Consider the following 23,434-nt stretch of genomic DNA (forward strand, 5'->3'; position numbering starts at 1 on the left):
AAAAATAGGGCTTCCCTGGTGGCGCAGTGGTTGAGAGTCCGCCTGCCGTTGCAGGGGACACGGGTTCGTGCCCTGGTCTGGGAAGATCCCACATACCGTGGAGCGGCTAGGTCCATGAGCCATGGCCGCTGAGCCTGTGCGTCCGGAGCCTGTGCTCCGCAACGGGAGAGGCCACAACAGTGAGAGGTCCGCATACCGCAAAAAAAAAAAAAAAAAAAAAAAAACCTAAAAATAGAGTTGCCATATGGTCCAGCAATCCCACTACTGGACATATATCCAGACAAAACTATAATTCAGAAAGATACATGGTCTCCAATGTTCATGGCAGCACTATTCACAACAGCCAACACATGGAAGCGACTTAAATGTCCATCAACAGATGAATGGATAAAGAAGATGTGGTATGTACACACAATGGAATATTACTCATCCATAAAAAGAATGAAATAATGCCATTTGCAGCAACATGGATGGACCTAGAGATTATCACACTAAGTGAAGTCAGTCAAAGAAAGACAAATATCATATGATATCACTTATATGTGGAATCTAAAATATGGCACAAATGAACTTATTTATGAAACAGAAACAGACTCACAGATATAGAAAACAAACTTACGGTTACCAAAGGGTAAAAGGGGTGGGGGAGGGATAAATTAGGAGACTGGGATTAGCAGATACAAACTATTATATATAAAATAGGTAAACAACAAGGTCCTACTGTATAGCACAGGGAACTATATTCAATATCCTGTAATAAACCACAATAGGAAAGAATATGAAAAAGAATATATATATATATATATATATATATATATATATATATATATATATATATATATAACTGAATCACTTTGCTGTACACCAGAAACCAATACATTGTAAATCAACTATACTTCACAAAAAATTTTTTTAATGTGGCAAAATGTTAACAATAGGTGAATTTAGGTGAAAAGTATATTGGCATCAACTTATACTATCCTTCTAACTCTTTGTTTAAACAGGCTTCTGTTCAAGACTTCTCTAATAAAATTGGGAAAATGTATGCAGCATATCCAACTTATTTAATCATGGAATATTTTCATCCTACCCTGCTCCCCAAAGCTTCTCTTAATATCATACAGCATGTTAGTGTTCCAAGGATATAGTCTGGGAAATGCTGAACTAAACACTAATAGACTCTTCTCTAAGTTCAACTGTTCAGTTCCTGATTAACTAAACTTTGGCTTTCATTCTTAAAGATGAGCCTTTGTATGTTTGATCCTTTCTCTCATAACAGTTTGTCTAAACATGCTCTGAAATGCAGGTTTGCCTTTTTAAACAAACAAAAAATATGGCACGGAAAATGGGCTTTTGGAAATGGTTTAGTAATTATGTGTTGCAAACTCTCTTGTGTTCTATCCTGTTTTATAAGTCAAGGATTCTTATTAAAAATTGCAGAATGGTGGCGAGAAGTACAAATTACAATGAAACACCTCATGTTTTTAAACTGGAAATTTGCTTTGCTTTTTAATATAATCATGCTAAGACTCAAGGATTTGGGTTTTTCAGACATACAGTTTTATGCAGTAGAAGGAAATGAAAAACCCAAATTCCTTAACTGTGGGACCACATACACTCTTTCACAAAAATAATTAGCCATATCTTTAAAAAGTCCAAAGAAAGTCTACCCTTCCAAATTCAATAACGTGATTCATTGCCAATGTTATCATTCACGTGTCAATAGGTTAACATTTTATAACTGTTCCCTTTTGCTTTGTAATTGAAGTAGAAACTACCAAATTGTCATTCTTTGAAATATTGAAGTCATCCATAACCAACTGGCCGCCAGTTCTACAAACTCATTTTCAAATCAACAAACGTTTATTGGGCAATTACTGTAGTCCAGCATGGTGCTAGGTGCTAGGGATACAGATCAGAATATGGTGACCCAATGTCCTCAAGGAATGCACTTTGGGCAAAACAAAATGGTAAGTCTAACCACATTGGAAATACATGTATACAAGTACGAAGTTGGCACAGAAGCATTAATGATATTTTGGGGGGAGGTGGGAAGTTGGGGGTGGAGTTTAGGGAAGATAACTTGAGAAAGTGACAGTTGAGCTGTTTTAAAAGATGAGCAGGATTTCATCACACAGGTAAGATGGGGGGACAGAGAATTGAATGACATTTTGATAAGAAGCTCAGATACAAGAAAAAGGTCTTTGTAGAAAGATGGATAGTTTAGTCCAGACGAAGCATAAAGTATAAACAGAGAGGAAATGCAGCAAGATTTGTAGGAGGAGCCAGATTGTGAAAAATCTTATATGCCAATCTGAGGGAATTAGATATTATTTTGAAGGCAAATGGGCAGGAAAAGAAATAGGAAATAATGTGAAGAATTTTTGAAGCGGGGAGTAGCATGATCAGGTTTATTTTTAAGAATGAAAACTGTCAGCATTGTGAAGCAGAGGCTGGAGGGCATGAGACTAAAGATGAGGATCTTGTGAGAAGCTAGAGTAAGGAGGAGAGATCAAGGACTAAACTAAGTAGTATCAAAGGAAATGGAAAAGGGAAGATGGATCAGAGAGGAATTACTGGGTTGACTAGAAGGCAATCCAGCATAGTGGTGTTAAGAACATAATTTTAGAGCCAGACATCCATTTACCCACTATGTAACCATAGGAAGTAAGATCATCTAAATGTTCATTTTCCCAACCATAAAATGAAGTGAATACCAGTACCTTCCTCACAGGTTTGTGATTATTAGTGTGGGGGAAAAAATGATAATGAACAAAAAGCATTTAGCACAGTGCCTGGCACAAAATAAGTGCTCAATTAGTTACTATTTTTACTGCAACTATCAGGGAGAAGGAGGGATTGAGAACGACGGACTCCCAAGTAGCTTTCCAATCCTACAGCTCAAGTCCTTTGTTTAGATCAGTGCTCCTCAAAGTACGGTCTCCAGACCAGCAGCAGCAGCATAATCTGAGAACTTTGGTAGAAGTGCAAATTCTCAGACCCAGCAAGAACTACAGTTATAAACTTTAGAGGTGGGGGACCTGCAATCTGTATTTTAACAAGCCCTCCCAGGTGATGCTGTTATATGGTGACTGTGAGAATTACTGATTAAACATTCATTTTCTCAACTCTGAGCTCTTAAAACAGTCTCTTAGGGTATCCGTCTCAGCAGTCTCTTTCCCTTGAATTCATCATACAGAACAGCCATAGGCTTCCTAAAAAACATGCCACTACTAGAGAGACCAGTATAGGATTACCACCTCTAAGTCACAGGAAATGTTGGGCAAGCTTATTTAACCTATTTGGGCCTCAGTTTTCATATGTAAAAGGGAACATTAAACATGACATAAACTATCTAAAATAGTACCATCATCTAGGAGATGCTCCACAACTGATGGCTGAACCTACTATCTCACACTGTTGTCAGAAATCAAGTCACTTGATTAAAGTCATCCAACTTGATAAAAGAACCAAGATTAGAACACAAGTCTCCCAACTATGAATTTTGGTTCTTTTCCTGAAACAAGGCTGTTTCTAAATTATCAAGAACATTTATTCCAAAAAAAAAAATATGTTTCAGTATTGTCAGTTTGATGTACTATTTTCAAAGATGAAAAATCACATTCTTTAGAAATGAATGAATGAAGCTACATGGAAATTTTTCAATGGTAGCTCTCAGTAAAAATGAAATCGTAAAATAAGTATACTTACCTGTTATCTAAACTTGAATATTTATACTAAATACAGAAATATTTGAAATAAAAAAGCAATTCCTTTATTTTTAAGCTTTATTTTATCACCCTTATCAAACAAACACACATCAGAAAGCGTATCAACAGTGCATCTTATGGTAAGTCAGTTTACAACAAAACTGAACAAGGCAATTGTGTTTACAGATAACGTTTGCAGCAAAAAACTATATGCAGTACAATTAATTGAAACGCAGTGTCCATACTTTTTAGGTATATAGGAAAGTGGAAAGTAAAAGTTCTTTGCTACTCAGCAAGAAAAAACAGGTTTAAAAGACTTGAAATCAGAAATATAGGGATTTGAGAAAAGAACTTCTTGGTACTGATACACATCTACATTTATAGTCCCACTTAGTTATTAAAAAAAAAAAAATCACAAAATAGTAAGACATCACCAAGAACAGAGAACCATAGTGCCAAGAAATGCCAAGACCAATACGCTATTGAAACAACTGGTAGAAATGTTACAGACAACTATGCACTATGTACTGTAATATTCTTGTAGTTCTGAGGTGAAGGTAAACCAACAGGAGAGAATACTCCTTATAACTGGCTTTGGTTTAAGTGATCGTTCACATTTTTTCTAACCATACCTTCTAATCAAAAACATAGCAATTACATGTTATTGAGGGAAAATAGTAGTAGGTTTTAATATTCACAACCAGACACTCCAGTGCTGATATGGGAAGCCATAAACTGTTAAAAATCTATTAATCATAACTGGATTTCAAAGAGTGACCAAAAGATAACAAAGATGGAGCCCTTTGGGGGGAAAAAAAAATCCCTTCTACCCCAGATTTGCCACTGTTAAGAGGATATAAAGGAATGTTAAATTACTGAAGATTTTTTTTTTCAAAAAAATTAAGAATGAAGGAGTTAAATCCTACTGGAAAAAGATATGACAGCTTTACACTCTGCAAAGTAAATATTCTACAGAGATGCAGCTTAACTTTTTTTTTATTATAATAAACACTATTTACTTCATAAGGTGCTATAACACTGCAGCTAGTGCATACTAATGCCACCCACTGTACCCACTGTGCAAAGGGAAATAAGGAGATGGCTAATCCCGTTTCTTTCTGATCCTTGATTTGCATAAGTGTTGATATATACCAAATACACAAAAGATGGAGTTTAACTTAAATATGTATTTTAAAAAATTAGACCAAACTGAATATGGATATTTAGTCTGATCTCATACACTCTTAAAATAATTTTCTGGGGAAACAATGATGAGGAATGTGTAGGAACAGCAACATTTCTATGTTACAGGTACCAAACCTGGATTTTTAAAAATAAATATCATTTTTAGGTCATAAACTATATGAACAATTAATAACACCAATAAGGAAGATATTTTCCTCCCCTCATCTATTTTTATTACTTACCTTTCTCTTCTTAACTCTTAAATTTGGCAGACTTCTGACAACTCATGCTAATAAAATAACACAGCTATAGATAATTCAAATAACTGAAAAGACTTAGACCACAAATGCGTGATTTTGGATGTGTGATTTAGAACACCTCACTACATTTGCTTTTACACACTCACTGTCCTGACATCATGAATACTATTAAGGAGAGAGCTTAGAAGGGGAAGGCAATTCCACCCTGGGATAGAAGTGACTATGAATAATTCTCTTGCTGACAATCAAGAGTTTATGATAACAAATAGCTCTGATGTTTACATAAGGGTTTCCCAAAAAGGAACAAAAATTTTGACAATTCCAGTTTTGGGGTTTTTTTTCTTCAGAATGTGACTTATTTTCATTATACAAGGTAGTATAGCAAAAGAAGCTCTTTTCTGCACAACACAACAAGGATCAACAGTCATATAAGGCAAAATAAGACACAAAGCTTCTCTGTGCTTTTAAATTAAAATACCACAAAGCTAAGTCATAAAACATACATGACTTTCAAAAACAAAATCAATTTTCTTTAGGATATTGTGACAGCTACTCAGGGAAATAACACTCAGGCAATCATTTGATAGATTTCCCATGAATTCCAGCATTTATGGTGTCACAAACATAACTGCCATGATTATGACAACTCTCTGAAAAGCACAAATAAAGCAAATAAAACATTAATCGTTCTAAACAGTATAAGGGACAACAAAAGTGCTGAGTTGTAGGAAAATGAATAAAAACTTCATATCAGGAGAACAAAGATTGTGTAAACTATACATCTGATATCCTGAAGATCACCTTCATGACTACCTATAAAATAAACAATTTCCTAAATGCTCTCTGGTTTATAGATATTTCTTTTACAGCCCATTTCTCCTATAAAATTGCAGGAAAAACAGTTAAAATTGTTTACCTTCTTAAATATCCATAAGTACTTGTCAGTTGCATGTCAGTGTGTAAATCTATTGGTCATTCACTGTGTGAATTTAAAAAGCAGTGAAAGACACTGGAGAAGGGGAGGTGGCTAAGATAACAAACATGATACACCCTGTGGTGTCAGGTAGAGAAGCAGCTAACCTAACACAAAACAAAATCTTTAAAATTTGGGGTACTTCAAAAACTAAAACATCCATGTTCCTCTATAACTAAGAAAATATAACTTACCCAAATATACCGTAAGAGGCTCAGATGAATTCCATATCATAGAGATTCAACAGTCTTATATTCATTGAGAAAGCCAGAAAGTAATACTAACCTGAAAAGGCTAACATCTCAAAGTAAAGGTGATTTATTGAGCACCTTAAGAAGAAATGGAAATTCTTTTGAGCTAATTGTGACCAAAGGCTGGTCTGTATTGTGACCACACTTGACAAGAAATAAATAAATTTTACCAGAGCTAGAGTAGTAAGATTTGAAGAAGGAACCTAATATTAAAAATGGAACTAGATCCAAGGAAGAATTTGATTCTGCCAGATAACTCTGGCTTTCCATTATATGTAATATTGGGGGGAAAAATCAAATATGAAGTTTTACACATATAAAAAAAGGCAAACCCAGGCAATTTTGGAGTTTTATATTAAGTGACTCAATCCAGAAGTTATTCCAAGGAAAAGGCAAAGGAGCAATAATTATCATCATTTGGGAAGCGTTCACCCAAATGAGTTTTAATATTTTCCAGGAAACACAAGGCACTTGCTTAAATCTTTGACTGTCTACACATCCACCAGACTAAAAGTCATGATGCAATTCCATCTCTACACTTATCTGAATAAAGCCACCTAGCACGTACCTTTGCATAAAAGTCCAGGTAAAACACGTGGTTACTGAGTGTCTCCCTCACTCCCTCACCCAGTAACTATGTTATCATACTTATCATCAGTTACTATGGTGCTGATTTTCATTAAACTATAAAAAATAAAATGTCATGCTGCCAAGTATAATAGTAGAAATTAGGTAAAATAGGCCTAATTTTATAAGGTCACAATATAAGTCTAAAAAGATAATGATGCCAAAATGCCAGTTACCTGCATTTGAGAAATAACTCAAGTGAGCCATAAAACAGCATCTGAGTATTGTAACTCTGACTATAATTTATTCCATAAAGGTAACTGATTCCCTTACCAGGGTGAAAGCCCAGTGTACTAAGACAGAAACAAACCTTATGCTCATAGTTTCTTCAACTTCCTTTACATGGCAGCACTCTTTCTGGCAGCATTCCTTATAATAAATTTGTTCAAAGGTTAAAATATAAGTACAAGCAATATGAATCTAGAAGGCAAGTTAAATAAGAATTGAGAGATTTTTGAAAAAGGTTAATTTAACATAGCTCAGCCCTCTTTATTTAGCAGCTGGAATACCAAAAAGAAGGCAATACTTGTCTCAATGAAAACAGGGAGAAGGATGAGTAAAACTATATTTATGGTTTTGTTCTAAAAGAAGCCTAGTATTGGCTCAAGGAATAGCAGAGAGGGAATTTTTCTCTGAAGAGTTTCTATACTGATGGCCACAAAACAAGGAAGACATTCAGTAATAATAAATGCAATCTCTTATTGTAAGAGGCTCATTTTGTTACTCCTTTAAAATGCAGCAAATAGTTTCTTTTAGCAGTGCTATCTTTCACTGAGGTGTCCAACTCTACTTATTCTTCTCTAAATACAGCATTAAAGTTTTGAAAGTAGCCAACTAGCGACCTCCTCCAAATATGTTTCCAAAGAACCAAAGATTTCCTATAGAATTATCAATTTACATGCCTTTTCTGGGACAAAAATGTACCATGAAAATACCATGGAATAAGGAAGAAACTGGAAGGCAAGAGGGAAGGAAGCACAGACATTAATTTAGGGAAAGAAAAACTACCTGAGATAAAATTTTCCCAAAATGGTAGGGGTTAAGTGACATGAACCCTCACATGTTTACCCTACCTCTCAAAAAGAAAATTTCTGTCTTTAAAACTTCAAGGAATCAAAATCTCTGTGTATATATTTCATCCTAAAGGATCATGAAAATTGCATCATTCAATATTTGGTTCAGGTTTAAAAAAGATAACAAGATTAAACTTCTTATAATATCAGAAGAGGGAGGGAGAATCTGCAAATGTCATCTTTGGTAGTAATGGGCTAAGAGCTATAAAATAACAATTTAAGTCAAAGGAGGCACCTCCATTCAATTTTGTGGCTTAAATATAAAATATTTAATTCGATGCATGGTTACTTAGGCTTATCAATTATTCCCTCAGCTCCCTTAAAATCTAGTTAGCATCTTCTATAATAAAATTCTACAGTGTTAAACACTACATATACGCATGAATACATCAGCAATAAGAAGACGATCGAAGAATGCTGTGAAATTCAGCATCAAGATGTTAGCAGCATACTGCAACATTAAGCTTAGAAGCCTACCTGCAGTTTATTTGTAAGGATTTTTCTTTTTGGTGGTAGTCGGGGGAGGGAGAATGAGAAAGGTATATGTGCTAACCTAGAATACTTGCCCTTAAAATGAATTCATTTGCATTCTGTGTTCATCAGTATGTATGGAAAGACCTGGTGTTTTTAATCACCATGGAAGCTGCTACCATCCAAACGGTTATGTTTTAGGAAAGCTTTGGTCTCCACAATACTCTCTTGAATTTTTATTTGAAACCAAACCAGCTAATCAACCTCTGAAAAGGCCGAAATGAAAAATAATAGCTCTTCCTTCTAAGGGCACACATTAGAAGCTTACTCTACAGTTCTCCCTTGGGCGCCACGCCACAGATCTTTTGGCAATTCATTATACCGAATTTGGCTTCATAACAAATATTAAGGAGAGTCCTGAATAATTAGGTAACTGTGACTAACTAAAATATCAAATGGTAATTGTCTGCATAGGGTAAAATAATTCATCCTCTGAGACGTAAACTCTTAATTGGGCTCTCAATAACCTGCGTGGCACACACAAGGGAAGACTATATGAGGAGGCTTCCAGCAGGGAAAGATATAAAAGCTTTTTCCTTAGGAAAATAAATAAATAAATAAAATTTTCATTTAGTTAAGAAAACAAAAAATTCATAACCTGTATACCTTTCTTTTTTTGTATAATCAGTGCTTTATAAAGGTTTCCTAAGATTTAAACCTTTGAAGACAATCTACTGTAAAGTGGGAGGAATCCATAATTATAATTCCTGAAACCATGTAGTCAACCTGTGCCCGTGAACTCACGAATACTAGTTTCCTCTACTGGGGGACACATTAGATTGCTATGAATCTTTTTAAGAATTCTTCGTAAGTTTTTCTTCTTTTCTATTTCTACCTTATTATAGCTACACCTTTCTTAACTTCCTTGTAATCAGAAGTCAGATCACCTGACCACCTAGGATGCTTTCCTCTAACGTCTCTTCAGCTAAGGATAGAGGTAAAGAATGGGGGAAGAGGAAAAGAAGGAGTGGGAGGGAGATGAGAGAGAGAAAGAAAGAAACAAATAATCCTTGACTATGCACCCTTTGCCTATTTTTTTTCCTTTTCCCTTCGCTGAACAACTAATTCTTTCTTTCTGACCCAAGTCAATTTTTCATCATAGTAGACAGAACTCTACCTTGAGAAATTTTACAGTGATCCTAGAAGATTCAGTACAAAACAGATGAGCTAATGCAGGGTCTAAAGCAGACTGAAAAAAGGGGCAATTTATGTGTACCAAAACTTTTACAAGAGTTTTCTCACTTTAAGAGAGTTTCAATGTAACCCAGTTTAGATTTGTGTGTTCTGGGCCTCTCAGGAATGAACTATTTTCTCATTTCACTCTATCAGACAGACCGACTCCCAAAAAACTTGTATCCTAAATCTTACAGATATTAAACAGGTAGGGAGGAGATGGGCATAGACTGTATTAATTCACAAGATTCACACTATAAAGAAAGCTACTCAAATTTTCTCTAATCTTTCACACCTGCACACTCACTCGAGCATACATACCGGACATAAAAATTGTGCAAGATCAAGCATTAGCTTCCTATTTTAAAAGCCTTAATTAAAAAAAAAAATGTAGATAGGCTCACTGCAGTTTCTTTAAAGGAATATTCAGTACTACAGTACTCCTTTAAAAAAATTCGTAACTCAGTGTTAAGAACACAGTAGGGAATTGCTGCTTAACAATTACTTAACATTACTGAGAGCATCCAGTGCCAACTACAGATATCAATAAGGAAGACCCCTCTGACAACATAAGGGAATAATCTGTAAGTGATGTCACCAACTCTAACAAATTTGTTCATAATATTCACTACAACATGATATTATTCATCCTTGCTTCATGATCACATGAAAGAGTTAATATCTTTTTAGGTTACGTACTGGAGAGCAGCACTTGCCCTACTGCACAAAAATAGGTTGCCCACATGGATGCTCTAAAACCCCTCAATGTATAGCTGAGAGGTCTTGTCCTACTCAGTGCCAAATGTCTGCAATGCAGTCACTGCTTGAGCAATGGCTGCACGTCGGTAGGATGGAATAAATATACAAAGTATTCCCTTAAAATGATAAGGGGGTACTTCTGCATTCAGATGTAGAATACAATAACCCAGGAAACAGAAGAGGAGAAACAGGAAATAGTCCTTAGGTTACTGATTAAAGCAAAGTTTGATACAGATATCCCCTCTTGTAGGCACTCAGTGGGTAAAATGTAGCCACAACAAACTTCCCATCAAACATCCTTCCAGTCAGTAATTTCTGAGCAGCTTTGGAATCACCAGCATTTGCATACTCAACAAAGACCTGTAAGAGGACAGAGAAAACAAAGTAACTTCATTTTTATCAACATTGTTTTAGAACAGTGCTTCTCCAACTTTAATGTGTGTGTGTATATATATGTGTGTGTGTCTGTGTATATATATATACACACACACACATATATATATATACATACATATATATATATACACACACATATATATACATACACACATATATATATATATATATATATATATATATGAATCACTTGGGGACCTTGTTACAATGCAGATTCTACTTCAGTAGATCTAAGGTGGGGCCTGAGTCTCTGCATTTCTAAACAGACTTCCAGGTGATGCCAATGCTGCTGGTCCAGGGACCACATTTTTGAACAGCAAAGTTTAGAATACTTCCTTAGAACTCATTTCAATTCTGAAAAATTCCATCAAAACATACATCCTTTTGTCAGTTTCATAAAAGAGTGCTGAATAGTGCTAGACATTTGCTGAAGACAGGGCTGAACAGCCCAGAGAACAATGACATTTTGACAGTGTCTCAAAGAAGATTTGCAGAAGCCACGACTATAGCAAGGAAGAGGTTTAAAACTAGGTAATTTCCTTTCCCATAGGTAAACGAAATAGCATAATAATTTATTAGTTCTTTCTGATGATCTAAAGCAAAAGTTACAGGGAGGCGACATGACTTGAGATGACTTGTCCTCAGTTACCCGTAAATACGTGAGCCAGGAAAAGAACTGCCTTCCCTCCTCAGTTGTATGCCTCATTTGTTACATCGATATTCTCAGGGCTTCACCGGTGGCGCAGTGGTTGAGAGTTCGCCTGCCAATGCAGGGGACGCGGGTTCGTGCCCCGGTCCAGGAAGATCCCACATGCCGCAGAGCGGCTGGGCCCATGAGCCATGGCCGCTGAGCCTGCGCGTCCGGAGCCTGTGCTCCACAACGGGAGAGGTCACAACGGTGAGAGGCCCACGTACCGCAAAAAAAAAAAAAATATATATATATATATATATATATATATATGAGAATATATATATATATATATATATATTCTTCAAACTGAGGTGCGAGCATCCTAGGACACTCAGAGACTTTCAAAGTGGAAGCAAGAATAGACAGTTTTAAGGACATCAACTTCCAAATTCTTAACTTTCATTTGTACCTTTTCCTAAAACTGGATCTACCTAGAAGTTCAGGCAGGTTATTCCTTTTCATTTCCCCTTTCATAGGAGCCCTTTTCCCAGCTGACGAAGCAAAGTTATTACCAAATGGCATAAAAACCTTCAGGGCATAAAAAGAAGCAATTTCAAATACAGTACTTTTTTTAATGGACTGTTTCTTCATTGATAAACAAAGCTCCATGCCCTGCCTATGACTGGTCACTCCCTGTCTCATGCAAATATTTCTGTTAAGGATGATGTGTGACATTAGACCTAGGATATTTTGGCCTGTGATGGGATTTTCTGAATTCATATTTATTGTAAAATGGACAGGTAGAACTGATTTTGTCTCTTCCATTCTATGACATTTTAAGCTATGCATTACTCTTGAACACAAAGTAGAGACCATCCAGTGCTAAAAATTGATGCTCATCTTTTCACCTTAGATATACTTAATATTTTATATCTCCTTTTCTTACCAAAAAAAATGTGCTTAGCTGTAGTTTCTAGCAATACATACTTTTTCACTAAATACAAAAGGAAGATTACATGATGTCCAGTGAGAAAAATGAAGCTCTTTCTGACTTTTTAAAATTGATTCATAATTACTCCAAAATCCATACACCAAAGTTCAATAAATGAGTAGACATGCAATTATAGAAGGAATACCAAGCTTTCTATCAGATTCCTTGCTTCATAGATAACCTATAATTTTACACATTATATAATTCTGAACTAAATAAAGAGGAAACATATTTTATAACTTACTATGTAATTAAATAATTATATTAGAGTTCTATCATTTTAATCTTGACCACTTTTATAATTGTAAGATGCATCCCATAGTCTACTTTCCAGTATTTTTTTAATATTCCTTAAAAAAAATAACATGTTAATTTGAACTGAAATAGTCAAACTGGCTTTACCAACTAGGCAACAGACATTTTCAATAACCCAAGGAAGTTAAATCTGTGATTCTAAGAGTTTATCAAAAGTTGCTTTCACTCTCCAGTGAATATCAGTAGAAGCTTCTTATTTCTTTTGGTGATAAAGCAAATGTCTTCTTGCTCATAAAGACTTATTTTTTTCATATCATCTTAAAGATGGATACTTCCCCCCTGAAAATACTCCCACTGTTTCTCTATGCTGTGTTTCCCATTCTATTTTGACCACTCAGATTAATATCGAGTCAGATCACATTAGTCCTCAATTCAAAATCTTCCAATACCTTCCCTTCTCATTCAGAGTAAAAGCCAATGTTATCTCAAAGGCCTACAAGGCTCACTCTACTTGATTTGTCCCTTACACTCCCATACTTCCTTGATCTAATCTCCCACTACTCCCCATTTTTCTCACTCTGCATAGCCACACTGACCTCCTCAAACCTACCAGGCATACTCAGGGCCTTGGAACTTGCTGTTCTCTTTGCTGAAATTCTCTTCCTTACCTCCTTCAAATTTTGACTCAAGTGTAATCCACTAGTGCTTCCTCACCTGCCTATTTAAAACTGCAATCCACCCCTCCACAGCACTCTTTAAATCTCTTCTCCAATCTCTTTTTCCCCATAGCACTTTTCACTATATATTCTTTTATGTTTTGATCACTGTTGTATCCCAGTGCCTAGAAAATAACAGATGCTCAATAAATACTGGTTGAATAAATAAGCAGCAATGATGTATTCAGTATGTTCCTGACACTGAATGAGGTAAGTGCCGTTATTACTAGACTGGCAATAACTTTTCACTAAGACTAGAGTGAGATTTCTTTTGTTTTTTTTTTTTTCAGTTGCCAAGAATTTTCATAATATTGAACCATGAAAAACAAAATCTACAACCAGAAGTGATTTCACCCACCAGGGGACATTTGGCACTGTCTAGAGACATTTTTGATGTCACAACTGAGGAGGAGGGTGGAGGGAGGGCATCTAGTGAGTAGAGGCCAGGAATGCTGCTAAACATCCTATAATGTACATGACAGCTCCCCCAACAAAGAATTATCCAGCTCAATGTTAGTGGTGTTGAGGTTGAGAAACACTTAGAGTAAAAAATATTCTGTTTTCTGAAAAATAAAAAAAAACTACAGATAAAAGAAAGATTTAATTTAGGATACAGAGTTTTCTTTAGAAACTGTGATCATAGTTTTAGCCTATACATTTTATAGATGAAAAAACTATGGTTCATCACAAAACCAGTCAAGTTGAAACTGGAACTCAGCTTTCAGGATTCTCAGTCCAGTGTATTTTCGTTGTTTAAATTATCACTGATAATTCTATTACAATCAGAATCTAACCTAAATGGTTTCCTAACTATACTTAATTAGAACAAAATTGGGCCAAATATTTCTGTAGCTGACCCTGACCTAAATTAGCATATGATTCAGCTGGCCTGTATATAATGGCTTAAAAGTAGGTTAATATTTTAAAAAAACAAATTTTAACAGATAAAAAAGTACATGCATATTATAGAACTTTTGGAAAAAGTGAAAAGTACAAGAAAATAAAAACAGCCATAATGCAAAATTCATAATCCCTAGCAACATTCTGTGTACATCTTTCTACAAAATTAAAACATTTTGTACAGGATTTTAATAACCTCTGAATCATTCTGGAATTATGAAAATATTCACTTACTTGTCCTCTGCCAGGATTTTCTTTTGGAACAAGCAGAGATACCACTGGTCCATATTTTTGACACTCCTCTTTTACATCTTCTACAACATCTGGTTATTAATAAACACAACAGTAATCAGATGTAATTAATGAGCATTCATTATTTTCATATTTTAAATTAAAGAATTCAGGAATCCATATCTAAGTAATGAGGTCATTTTATATAACTTCTAAAATTAAGCTTAAGTTAAGAACAATAGAAATTCAATGCATTTAATAATTCTTTTTATATTTTAATTCTTTTTGAATAGTTAATACATTCAAGTGACTCGAAATCCAAAAAAATAGTTTCCTTCCCACTTTCCAAAATGTCATTCTGTTCCTCTCCCTGAAGACAATAAACATTATCAGTTTCTTCTGTATCCTTCCATAAATCTTATAAGCTTATACAAGCAAACATGATCATATATGCTTTAAGTAAAAAGTTCCAATCTTGCTTTTTTAAAATTAACATTACATTTTTAGATCTTTCAATATCATTACATGAAATTTTCTCATTTGTTTTTATGGCTGTGTAGTATTTCACTCTATACATGGTTGATAAACTCTCTAATGCGTCCTACTGCTGAATAATTAAACTATTCCCAAGCTTTTTGCCATTATAAACAATATTGCAATAGATAAACTTGTACATATCTCATTTCACTTGTGTATTTCTAAATTAACTTTCTAGAAATGGAATTGCTAGGTCAAAATTGATATGAATTTGTAATTGTTAGAGTTACCAATTTGCCTTTCATAAAGGTTCACCAACTTAAACTCTCCAGGGATGTATGAGAATATGTTTTCCTGTACCTCACTCACAGGAGGGTTTTCATATATTTTCTTCACTGTCAATGTAACAGGTAACAAAGATATCATAGTATGGTATTAACATTTCAATAAATGAGAATGAAATATGTGTGTGAGATATATTGTACATCCTTTCATATAAATTGTCTATTTGTATCCTCTACCCATTATCTACTGGCTTGATTTATAGGGGTTCTTTCTGTGATAAGAGCTGTAAATATTTTGTCTTTGGTGGTTTATGCAAGGTAAAATTTGTTGAATTAAAATTTTACCTCTTCGGAGTTTTGTGCCAGACTAGTAAAAGGCCTTCCCCACTCCAAGAATATATATATTTTTAATCTCCCATGATTTTTTAGTTCAACTTTTTTTCCTTTATTCTCTCCTTCCTGCCTGCCCTTCTTCCATCCTTCCTTCCTTTTCTCCTTTCTTTTTCTTTTTTCCCTGTTTTACTCCCTCCCTTCGTTTTGCTTTAAACTCTAACCTGTACATGATTTGCAATTTATTTTGGTCTAAAGTGGAAGGTCTGAATCTAACTTCTTCCCCACCACCATCAAGATTACAAGACAGCTGTCCTAACACTTACGATTTCTAGCAAGGCAAACTTACCTAAAACTAGTGTTATTTGAAGATGACCTTGCTAATTAGAACTAACAAGGCATTTAATGGTACTATATCATCTGTTGCACTTTAGTTCACATAAGACTCTTAAACAGTAAGATTTAAGAGCAACATTTAAACATTTCAATGCTCAATGTATTTAGAAGTAGAAAAAAGGTGTTGCATAGCAATATACACAGAAAAGAGTAAGTATAGTCTACCCTAACGTTTATTCAAGGAAGTCCAAGCTTGACTTTTACAGCAATAAAAATTATTAGGAGGAGACAGAATTAAGTACAGTAGGTAGACAGACTTAAAAGACTTAAGTAGTGGGGCTTCCCTGGTGGCGCAGTGGTAGAGAGTTCGCCTGCCGATTCAGGGGACACGGGTTCGTGCCCCGGTCCGGGAAGATCCCACATGCCACGGAGCGGCTGGGCCCGTGAGCCGTGGCCGCTGAGCCTGCGTGTCCGGAGCCTGTGTTCCGCAACGGGAGAGGCCACAACAGTGAGAGGCCCGCATACCAAAAAAAAAAAAAGGACTTAAGTAGTAATTTGAATTAGATGTCGAGATTATTTAGAACTACTTTACCATAAGGACCTGATTAAAACAATGCTGAGGGCAAGACTATTCTTTCAGATAAAAAGGCATCCTAAAAAGTAGAGACTGGAGATTCCTACAACTGTCACAGATTCAAAGAAATTATGTTTGTTTCATTTGTCAGATAACTATATAGAGCTGATTTACCCTTACAAGAGACAGTATGGTAAAATTAGCTTTATCTGTAATGGTTTAATTTTCCACAAAGAAAATGTTTAATACTAAGCAATTAATATTTTTATGTTTGGTCCTGCTTTTTTTTTTTTTTTTTTTTTGCGGTACACGGGCCTCTCACTGTTGTGGCCTCTCCCGTTGCGGAGCACAGGCTCCGGACGCGGAGGCTCAGTAGTTGTGGCTCACGGGCCTAGCCGCTCCGCGGCATGTGGGATCTTCCCGGACCGGGGCATGAACCCATGTCCCCTGCATCGGCAGGCGGACTCTCAGCCACTGCACCACCAGGGAAGCCCCTGGTCCTGATTTTTAGTCCATTCATCACTCTGCTTCCAGAATGCTCTTATTAAACACAAGTTTGACTATATCACTCTCCTAGTTTAAATGTTAATGGCTCTTTATTACATTTAACAAAGAACAAATATTTATTGAGTACTTATCAGAAGCCAGGGACTATTCTACCCCTGATGCAAAGTTATCTTGTGTAGTTTATATTCTAATATTACTATCTGTGGGATTAAAGTCCAAATTCTTAAACACAGCAAACAAGTCTATTAGATATCTGTATTCTGGCTACCTCTTTAGCTTTAACTGACTGTTCCCCAATAAATATCCTAAGATACAGCCATACCAAACAATTTGCTGTTCTCTGAACATGACACACTTTCTCTCATCTCTATGTCTTTCAGCTACTTTTAGCTCAACCTCAACTTTTGGTCAAGCAATTCTAATTACTAACAGAGCTCAGATATTACCTCTGTAGAGATGCCCATTCATGCATCACTCAGATTGTGTTAAATACCCCTCCTCTCCGCCTCAGTACATTACCCTACCTTCAGATTTATCAAAACTATAATTGTTTATATAACTGTCTCCCCTATCACACTAAAGTCAGGAAATAATTCCACAGTGGCAAGTATATACTCAGTAAATATGTCTTGAGTGAATGAATTATTAAAAGCAAAACAAGAGAGCTAAAAGGAGAAGTGAAAGATTAGGGCAGGACTAGAATAGACAGGGAGAAAGAAGTTGCTGGGAAAGATAGCCTTCTTTATTAATTTTGTAAAGACCTATGAGATGTAAGAGTTGAAAGGACCTTAGGAACTGTTTTAGTGTACTCAAACCGCTATAACAAAATGCCACAGACTGAGTGGCTTAAACAACAGACATTTATTTCTCATAGTTCTGAAGCCTGGAATTCCAACATCAAAGTACAGGCAGATTTGTTGCCTGGTGTAGACAGCTGCCTTCTTGCTGTATACTCACATGGCAGAGACAGAAAAGAAAAAAAGAGAGGAAGGAGAGAGACACCTCTCCTGTCTCTTCTTTTTTAAAGGGCATTAATTCCATCATGAGGACCCCACGTTTAAGACCTAATCTAACCCTATTACCTCCTAAAGTCTCCAACTCTAAATACTATCACATTGGGGATTAGGGCTTTGTCATATGAATTTGGTGGGGGACATATTCAATCTATAGCAGGAATCAAAAGTGAGAGTACTTTAGAGATCATATAGTTCAATACCCTCACTATATAAATTTGTAAAATATGAGAATCTTACAAATTGGTATGACTATTCCACACAGTTAGGAAAGACACATTAAAATATAATTTAGGAAACACTGACCTTCATATTCTTCTTCATTCTCAAGATAATCATCATCCAGCACATTCAGCAGTCTTAGCACTGGAGTAGGAAGCATCACCAAATCTTCAATATGAGGGGCTGTTAAATTCATTATAACATGGTTAAATGTAAACTCTCCCAAATAAATTGACGACTACCAGGCAAAGGAGCTTGGGAATACAAATTAGTTCTGATGTCTCATTTGATTGTAAAATAACCAAGAAAAAAATAAAGATGTATACAACTTACCAAAAGGAATGCTAAAGAATGGGCTGCACAATGCCATTTCAGCAGGAATTCTTCTGCTTGGATCATCATGAAGCATGCTAAAACACAAAAACAGGTATCTTTACAATTTTGTCAAATCTTTTGAAAATGCAACCATTAAAGAAAATAAAAACGTCTAAATGTTCACCACAGCATTAATCAAGTAGCATGACTTACTGAATCATTCATCTACAAAAAAAAATGCTATTTACGAGTAAATAGTTCAATAAATTATTATATATACCTAAGACATAATATATTTTAATTTAAAATCTTTTTGATTAATAAATACAACATGGCAAAGTGATCCACACTCTGTAACACTAAGTGAAAAACAGCTAGACATAGATTTAGGGTAATCCAATTAAAAAAAAACAAAAAGAGGTGAGATGACTTTTGAGCCTTGTCAAATCCCCCTAATAATAAAGCAACTTGATAGCAAAATCAAAAATCTATGGACAACATCTCTAACAAAAGTAGGTAACCCCACTAGACTCCAAAATACAAGAGGCTAGGGAGAAACCATCAATAGCAGTAGGACTTGCACCACATTGGCATGTATGTAGAAGGAAGCAGACAAAAATAACAGTTAATGTGATGAACCAGAGAAAAAAATAATCCCAAAGAACCAACAGGTATTCACTGGAAAGCACAGTTAGCCAATTTGAGAAAAGCAGCTGAAACTACCAGGGGTTATACATTCTAATTCCAAGTGAATGCAAGGGGTCCTCTGTAAGACCTGAGGGGGCTGAAGTAATCTAGACACTAGAACCTCTCAAAACCAACCAGCTGAAGCTCCCTTCCAGGGCAGAGTCCTGCAAAGAAAAGAAAACTTGGGAAGAGAATCCACATTGATGGGGTAAATAAATTGAGAGAGAAAGAGACAAAGACACCAGGAAAAAAGCAGGGAAGGGGAAGAGCCATGACATCTCAGGAAAAGAAAAAAAAACACTTTTTCAAAAAAAATTACACAGAACAACAGAGGAAGGAGCCCTGTGTAGTTAGAAAAGGTACACCTTCTTCTGTAAGTTTAGGAAAATGTATTTCATATAAAAATGAACCACATGAAAAGTATTATAACAAAGTTACTACGCAAGAAAAGAGAACTGCAAAATAACTGCCCTCAGACAACGAATGCATGCAAGAAAGACATGACCACAACACAGGTGAACACTATAACCTACCATTTCAAATGAGCTAAAGGCATTTTTTACAAAGATACAAGATATGAAAGAGTAACATAAATCAAATTAGAAAATTTCAAACATCAGATAACAGAACTCAGGAGAAACAAAAGGAAAAAATAATTTCATAAAATAAGCTTAAGCTAGAAGAGACATAAGGATGAATAAACACAAGAGATAATGTCTCAAAGACAAGGCAGAAAGGAGAAAAAAATTTTAAATAAAAAAAATGAAATAAAAAAAGATTCAAGAAAAAGTGATAATACTGAGTAGAGTCAAAGAAAATCTAATATATATAATGGGAGTGCCTGAAGGAAAAAAACAAAACGAGGGAACAAATACTAAGAACTAACTTAAGAATACTTTCATAAAACAAACAAAAAGATCTGAAACTACATATTTCCTGAGAATACAGACCCTAAAAAATCAAAATCTATTATTCTGGTAAAATCACTAGACTTTTAAGAAAATGATGACATCCTCAGGGCATCTAGGCCAAAAGACCAAGCGACTTTTTTTTTTTTTTTTTGCAGTACACAGGCCTCTCACTGTTGTGGCCTCTCCCGTTGCAGAGCACAGTCTCCGGACGCGCAGGCTCAGCGGCCATGGCTCACAGGCCCAGCCGCTCCGCGGCATGTGGGATCTTCCTGGACCAGGGCACGAACCCGCGTCCCCTGCATCGGCAGGCGGACTCTCAACCACTGCACCACCAGCGAAGCCCCAAGTGACTTTTAATACAAAGACAGAGTGTCATCAACACGCTGTTTTCAACAGCAGCACTATATGCTAGAAGAAAACAGAGTACAGTTGACCATTGAACAACTCCAGGGTTAGGGGCATGCCCCCTCCCCACAGTGTAAAATCCATATAACTTATAGCTGGCCCTCCATATTCACAGTTCCTCTGTATCCACGGTACTGCAGCCGCAGATTCAACCAACTGCAGATCATGTAGTAACATACTATTTACTACTGTAAAACATCCATGTATAAATGGACTCTTGCAGTTCAAACCCATGTTGTTCAAGGGTCAACTGTAATTTAAGACACTCAAGAAAAGTGTCTGCTAAGGATTTTTATACCCAGGTAAACAGACTTTCAAGTATAATAAGCACAGTTTAACTATGATTAATATGCAAGGGACTTCCCTGGTGGCACAGAGGCTGAGAATCTGCCTGCCAATGCAGGAGACACGTGTTCGATCCCTGGTCCGGGAAGATCCCACATGTCGCAGAGCAACTAAGCCCATGCGCCACAACTACTGAAGCCCACACGCCTAGAGCCTGTGCTCCGCAACAACTGAAGCCACTGCAATGAGTAGTCCCCGCTCTCCGCAACTAGAGAAAGACCACGTGCAGCAACGAAGACCCAACGTAGCCAAAAATAAATAAATAAAACAAATAAATAAAACAGTATTTAAAAGAAAAATGTTAGGGCTTCCCTAGTGGCGCAGTGGTTGAGGATCCGCCTGCCAATGCAGGGGACACGGGTTTGCACCCCAGTCTGGGAGGATCCCACGTGCCGTGGAGTGGCTGGGCCCATGAGCCATGGTCGCTGAGCCTGCACGTCCGGAGCCTGTGCTCCGCAACGGGAGAGGCCACGGTGGTGAGAGGCCCGTGTACCGAAAAAAAAAAAAAAAAAAAAAGAAAACAAAATGTTAAAAGAAAAAAACATGTAAGAACTCAAAGAATATTAATCCTATGATCAAGAGAACAAGCTTCAGTAAACTAAAATGACTAGAGAGACATCAACACAAGGATCAGTGATGAACATTAAACATCTAGTTACACATAGAACTGAGATTAAATGAGAGTGCTTGAAAACAGAGTGCATAGCATGTAATAGCTATATAATTTGACAATGCAGATATAACTTTTTCAAATGAGGGAAGAACGGGAAAAGCATATGCAAAAACAACTGTTTTCAGTAATCTTACTATACCACTATTATTGAGACTGTTTTAGTGTAATGTGGAATGAAGCAAATGAGTAATTATGAAATATTCTAATCTGGCATTCTCTTTGTCCTTAAGAACCAGAATTCTTGACATAAAAGAAAAGAGAAAGAGATGTAAAACAGAAGAAGTAAAAACACTGTGGTTCTGAATTTAAATTGGAAACATCGGTATGAACTCTGTCCACTTAATAGGCCTTGAAACAATGACCGCTCCAGTAGCAGTCAGTATTCCTAATACCCAGATTGTGGTTTTTAAAATACCATTTCCTACTAAAAGAAACCAGGCTTCTTGGAGAAATGCTACTTCCAGGTCTGGGGCAGGAAATGTGTACTTTGAACTAGGAACATCTTACCACACCAGATAAAAATGAAACTATTACAGATAATAAGGTCTGCCAAAACCAACTTGCAGAGGCTCACATTCCTCAAAGATGGGATAATTTCAGCTTCAATTAGGATAAGAACTGCAATGGATTGAAATATACCAAATATATTTAAATTCACTAGTTAATAATGATACTTTGACCTTTCAAAAAGGGGATGGTCTGCTTTGGAAGATGACAGGGAATCAATTCATTATGAAAACAAGTCAAGAGAATCAAGCATTTATTTCGTCTTAACTAAATGAAGAGAAAATGACATAATAAGAACATCACCACTCTACGACCCCTAACAAAGTCATGGATCTAGGCACTAAGTATTAACAGTTCTTAACACATAAAATGGAGATGGCCACATTATGTGCTGACATAAAAAAACAGAATACCATCTACAGTCTGGAAAAAAAAAACCCTCTAGATACAAATATACAACTACCAATTTACAGAAAATAGGGAAATATGCTAGACTATACTACAATAACACAATCTGTAAAATTCAGACTGTGGACAACTATACTGAGTCAACAACCCAGGCTGTTCAACAAATAAACAAAGGAACAGGGAGAGTAGGAGATGGAAAGGGACCTTTTAGAGTAAATGAAACTTAAAAGGGATTTGTTTTTTTTAATAGAAGGGCAACACTAAACCATAGTGTTTAGGAATGCACACTTAGGTAATAAAACTATAACGAAAACAGGGAAGTAATAACCATGAAAGTCAGGGTAGCGGTTACTTTTAGGGAGGAAGAAGGGGCTTGAGATTGGGATAGGGTACGTAGAGGACTTCAGGAGTAGCTGGTAAAGTTCTAATTCTCAACCTGAATGTAGTGGATACAAGAGTATTCCTAAGCATTCACTAAGCTACACATTTGTTTTCAGTATCTATGTTTCAGTCTACAAAAAAAAAAAAAAAGAAAGTTCAAATAATTTGCATGCATACACAACAAAATACGAAGAAAAATACTGAAAAGAAATACACCAAAGTGGTAACAGTAGAAAATGAGCTTATAATTTTTATTTTTCTTGTCACAATTTTCTATAGCTTCCAAATCTAGTATTACTTGTAGAAAAAAGGGAAAAAAAAAAGTATTATTAAAAACAAAATAAAACCAAACCCCTCAAGCTTAAATAACAAGGTCAATTAGACTTTTAAGTCTATC

At 35.9% G+C, this 23,434-nt stretch overlaps 1 protein-coding gene across 11 annotated transcripts in view; it reads right to left on the reverse strand.

Moving 5' to 3' along the window:
- UHMK1 (U2AF homology motif kinase 1) overlaps nt 1-23,434 on the reverse strand; it is a 103,959-nt gene that overhangs the window by 73,683 nt on the left and 6,842 nt on the right. For 10 of the 11 annotated variants that reach the window (XR_002175755.3, XR_002175752.3, XR_002175750.3 and 7 more), the window contains exons 5-7: nt 18,739-18,815; nt 18,490-18,588; nt 14,666-14,754 (exon numbers count right to left, since the gene is read on the reverse strand). Coding sequence is in view for 7 of the 11 variants with exons in the window: in XM_073805029.1 (XP_073661130.1) it covers nt 14,666-14,754; nt 18,490-18,588; nt 18,739-18,815 (265 nt within the window). In the remaining 4 variants the exon portion in view is untranslated. Of the gene's footprint in view, nt 1-3,752; nt 10,903-14,665; nt 14,755-18,489; nt 18,589-18,738; nt 18,816-23,434 lie in introns of those variants that run through there. The other variant, XM_004329142.4, reaches the window with a different exon arrangement.

This window comes from Tursiops truncatus, chromosome 1 (genome assembly GCF_011762595.2).
Source record: "Tursiops truncatus isolate mTurTru1 chromosome 1, mTurTru1.mat.Y, whole genome shotgun sequence".
In the NCBI taxonomy this organism is placed as follows: domain Eukaryota; kingdom Metazoa; phylum Chordata; class Mammalia; order Artiodactyla; family Delphinidae; genus Tursiops; species Tursiops truncatus.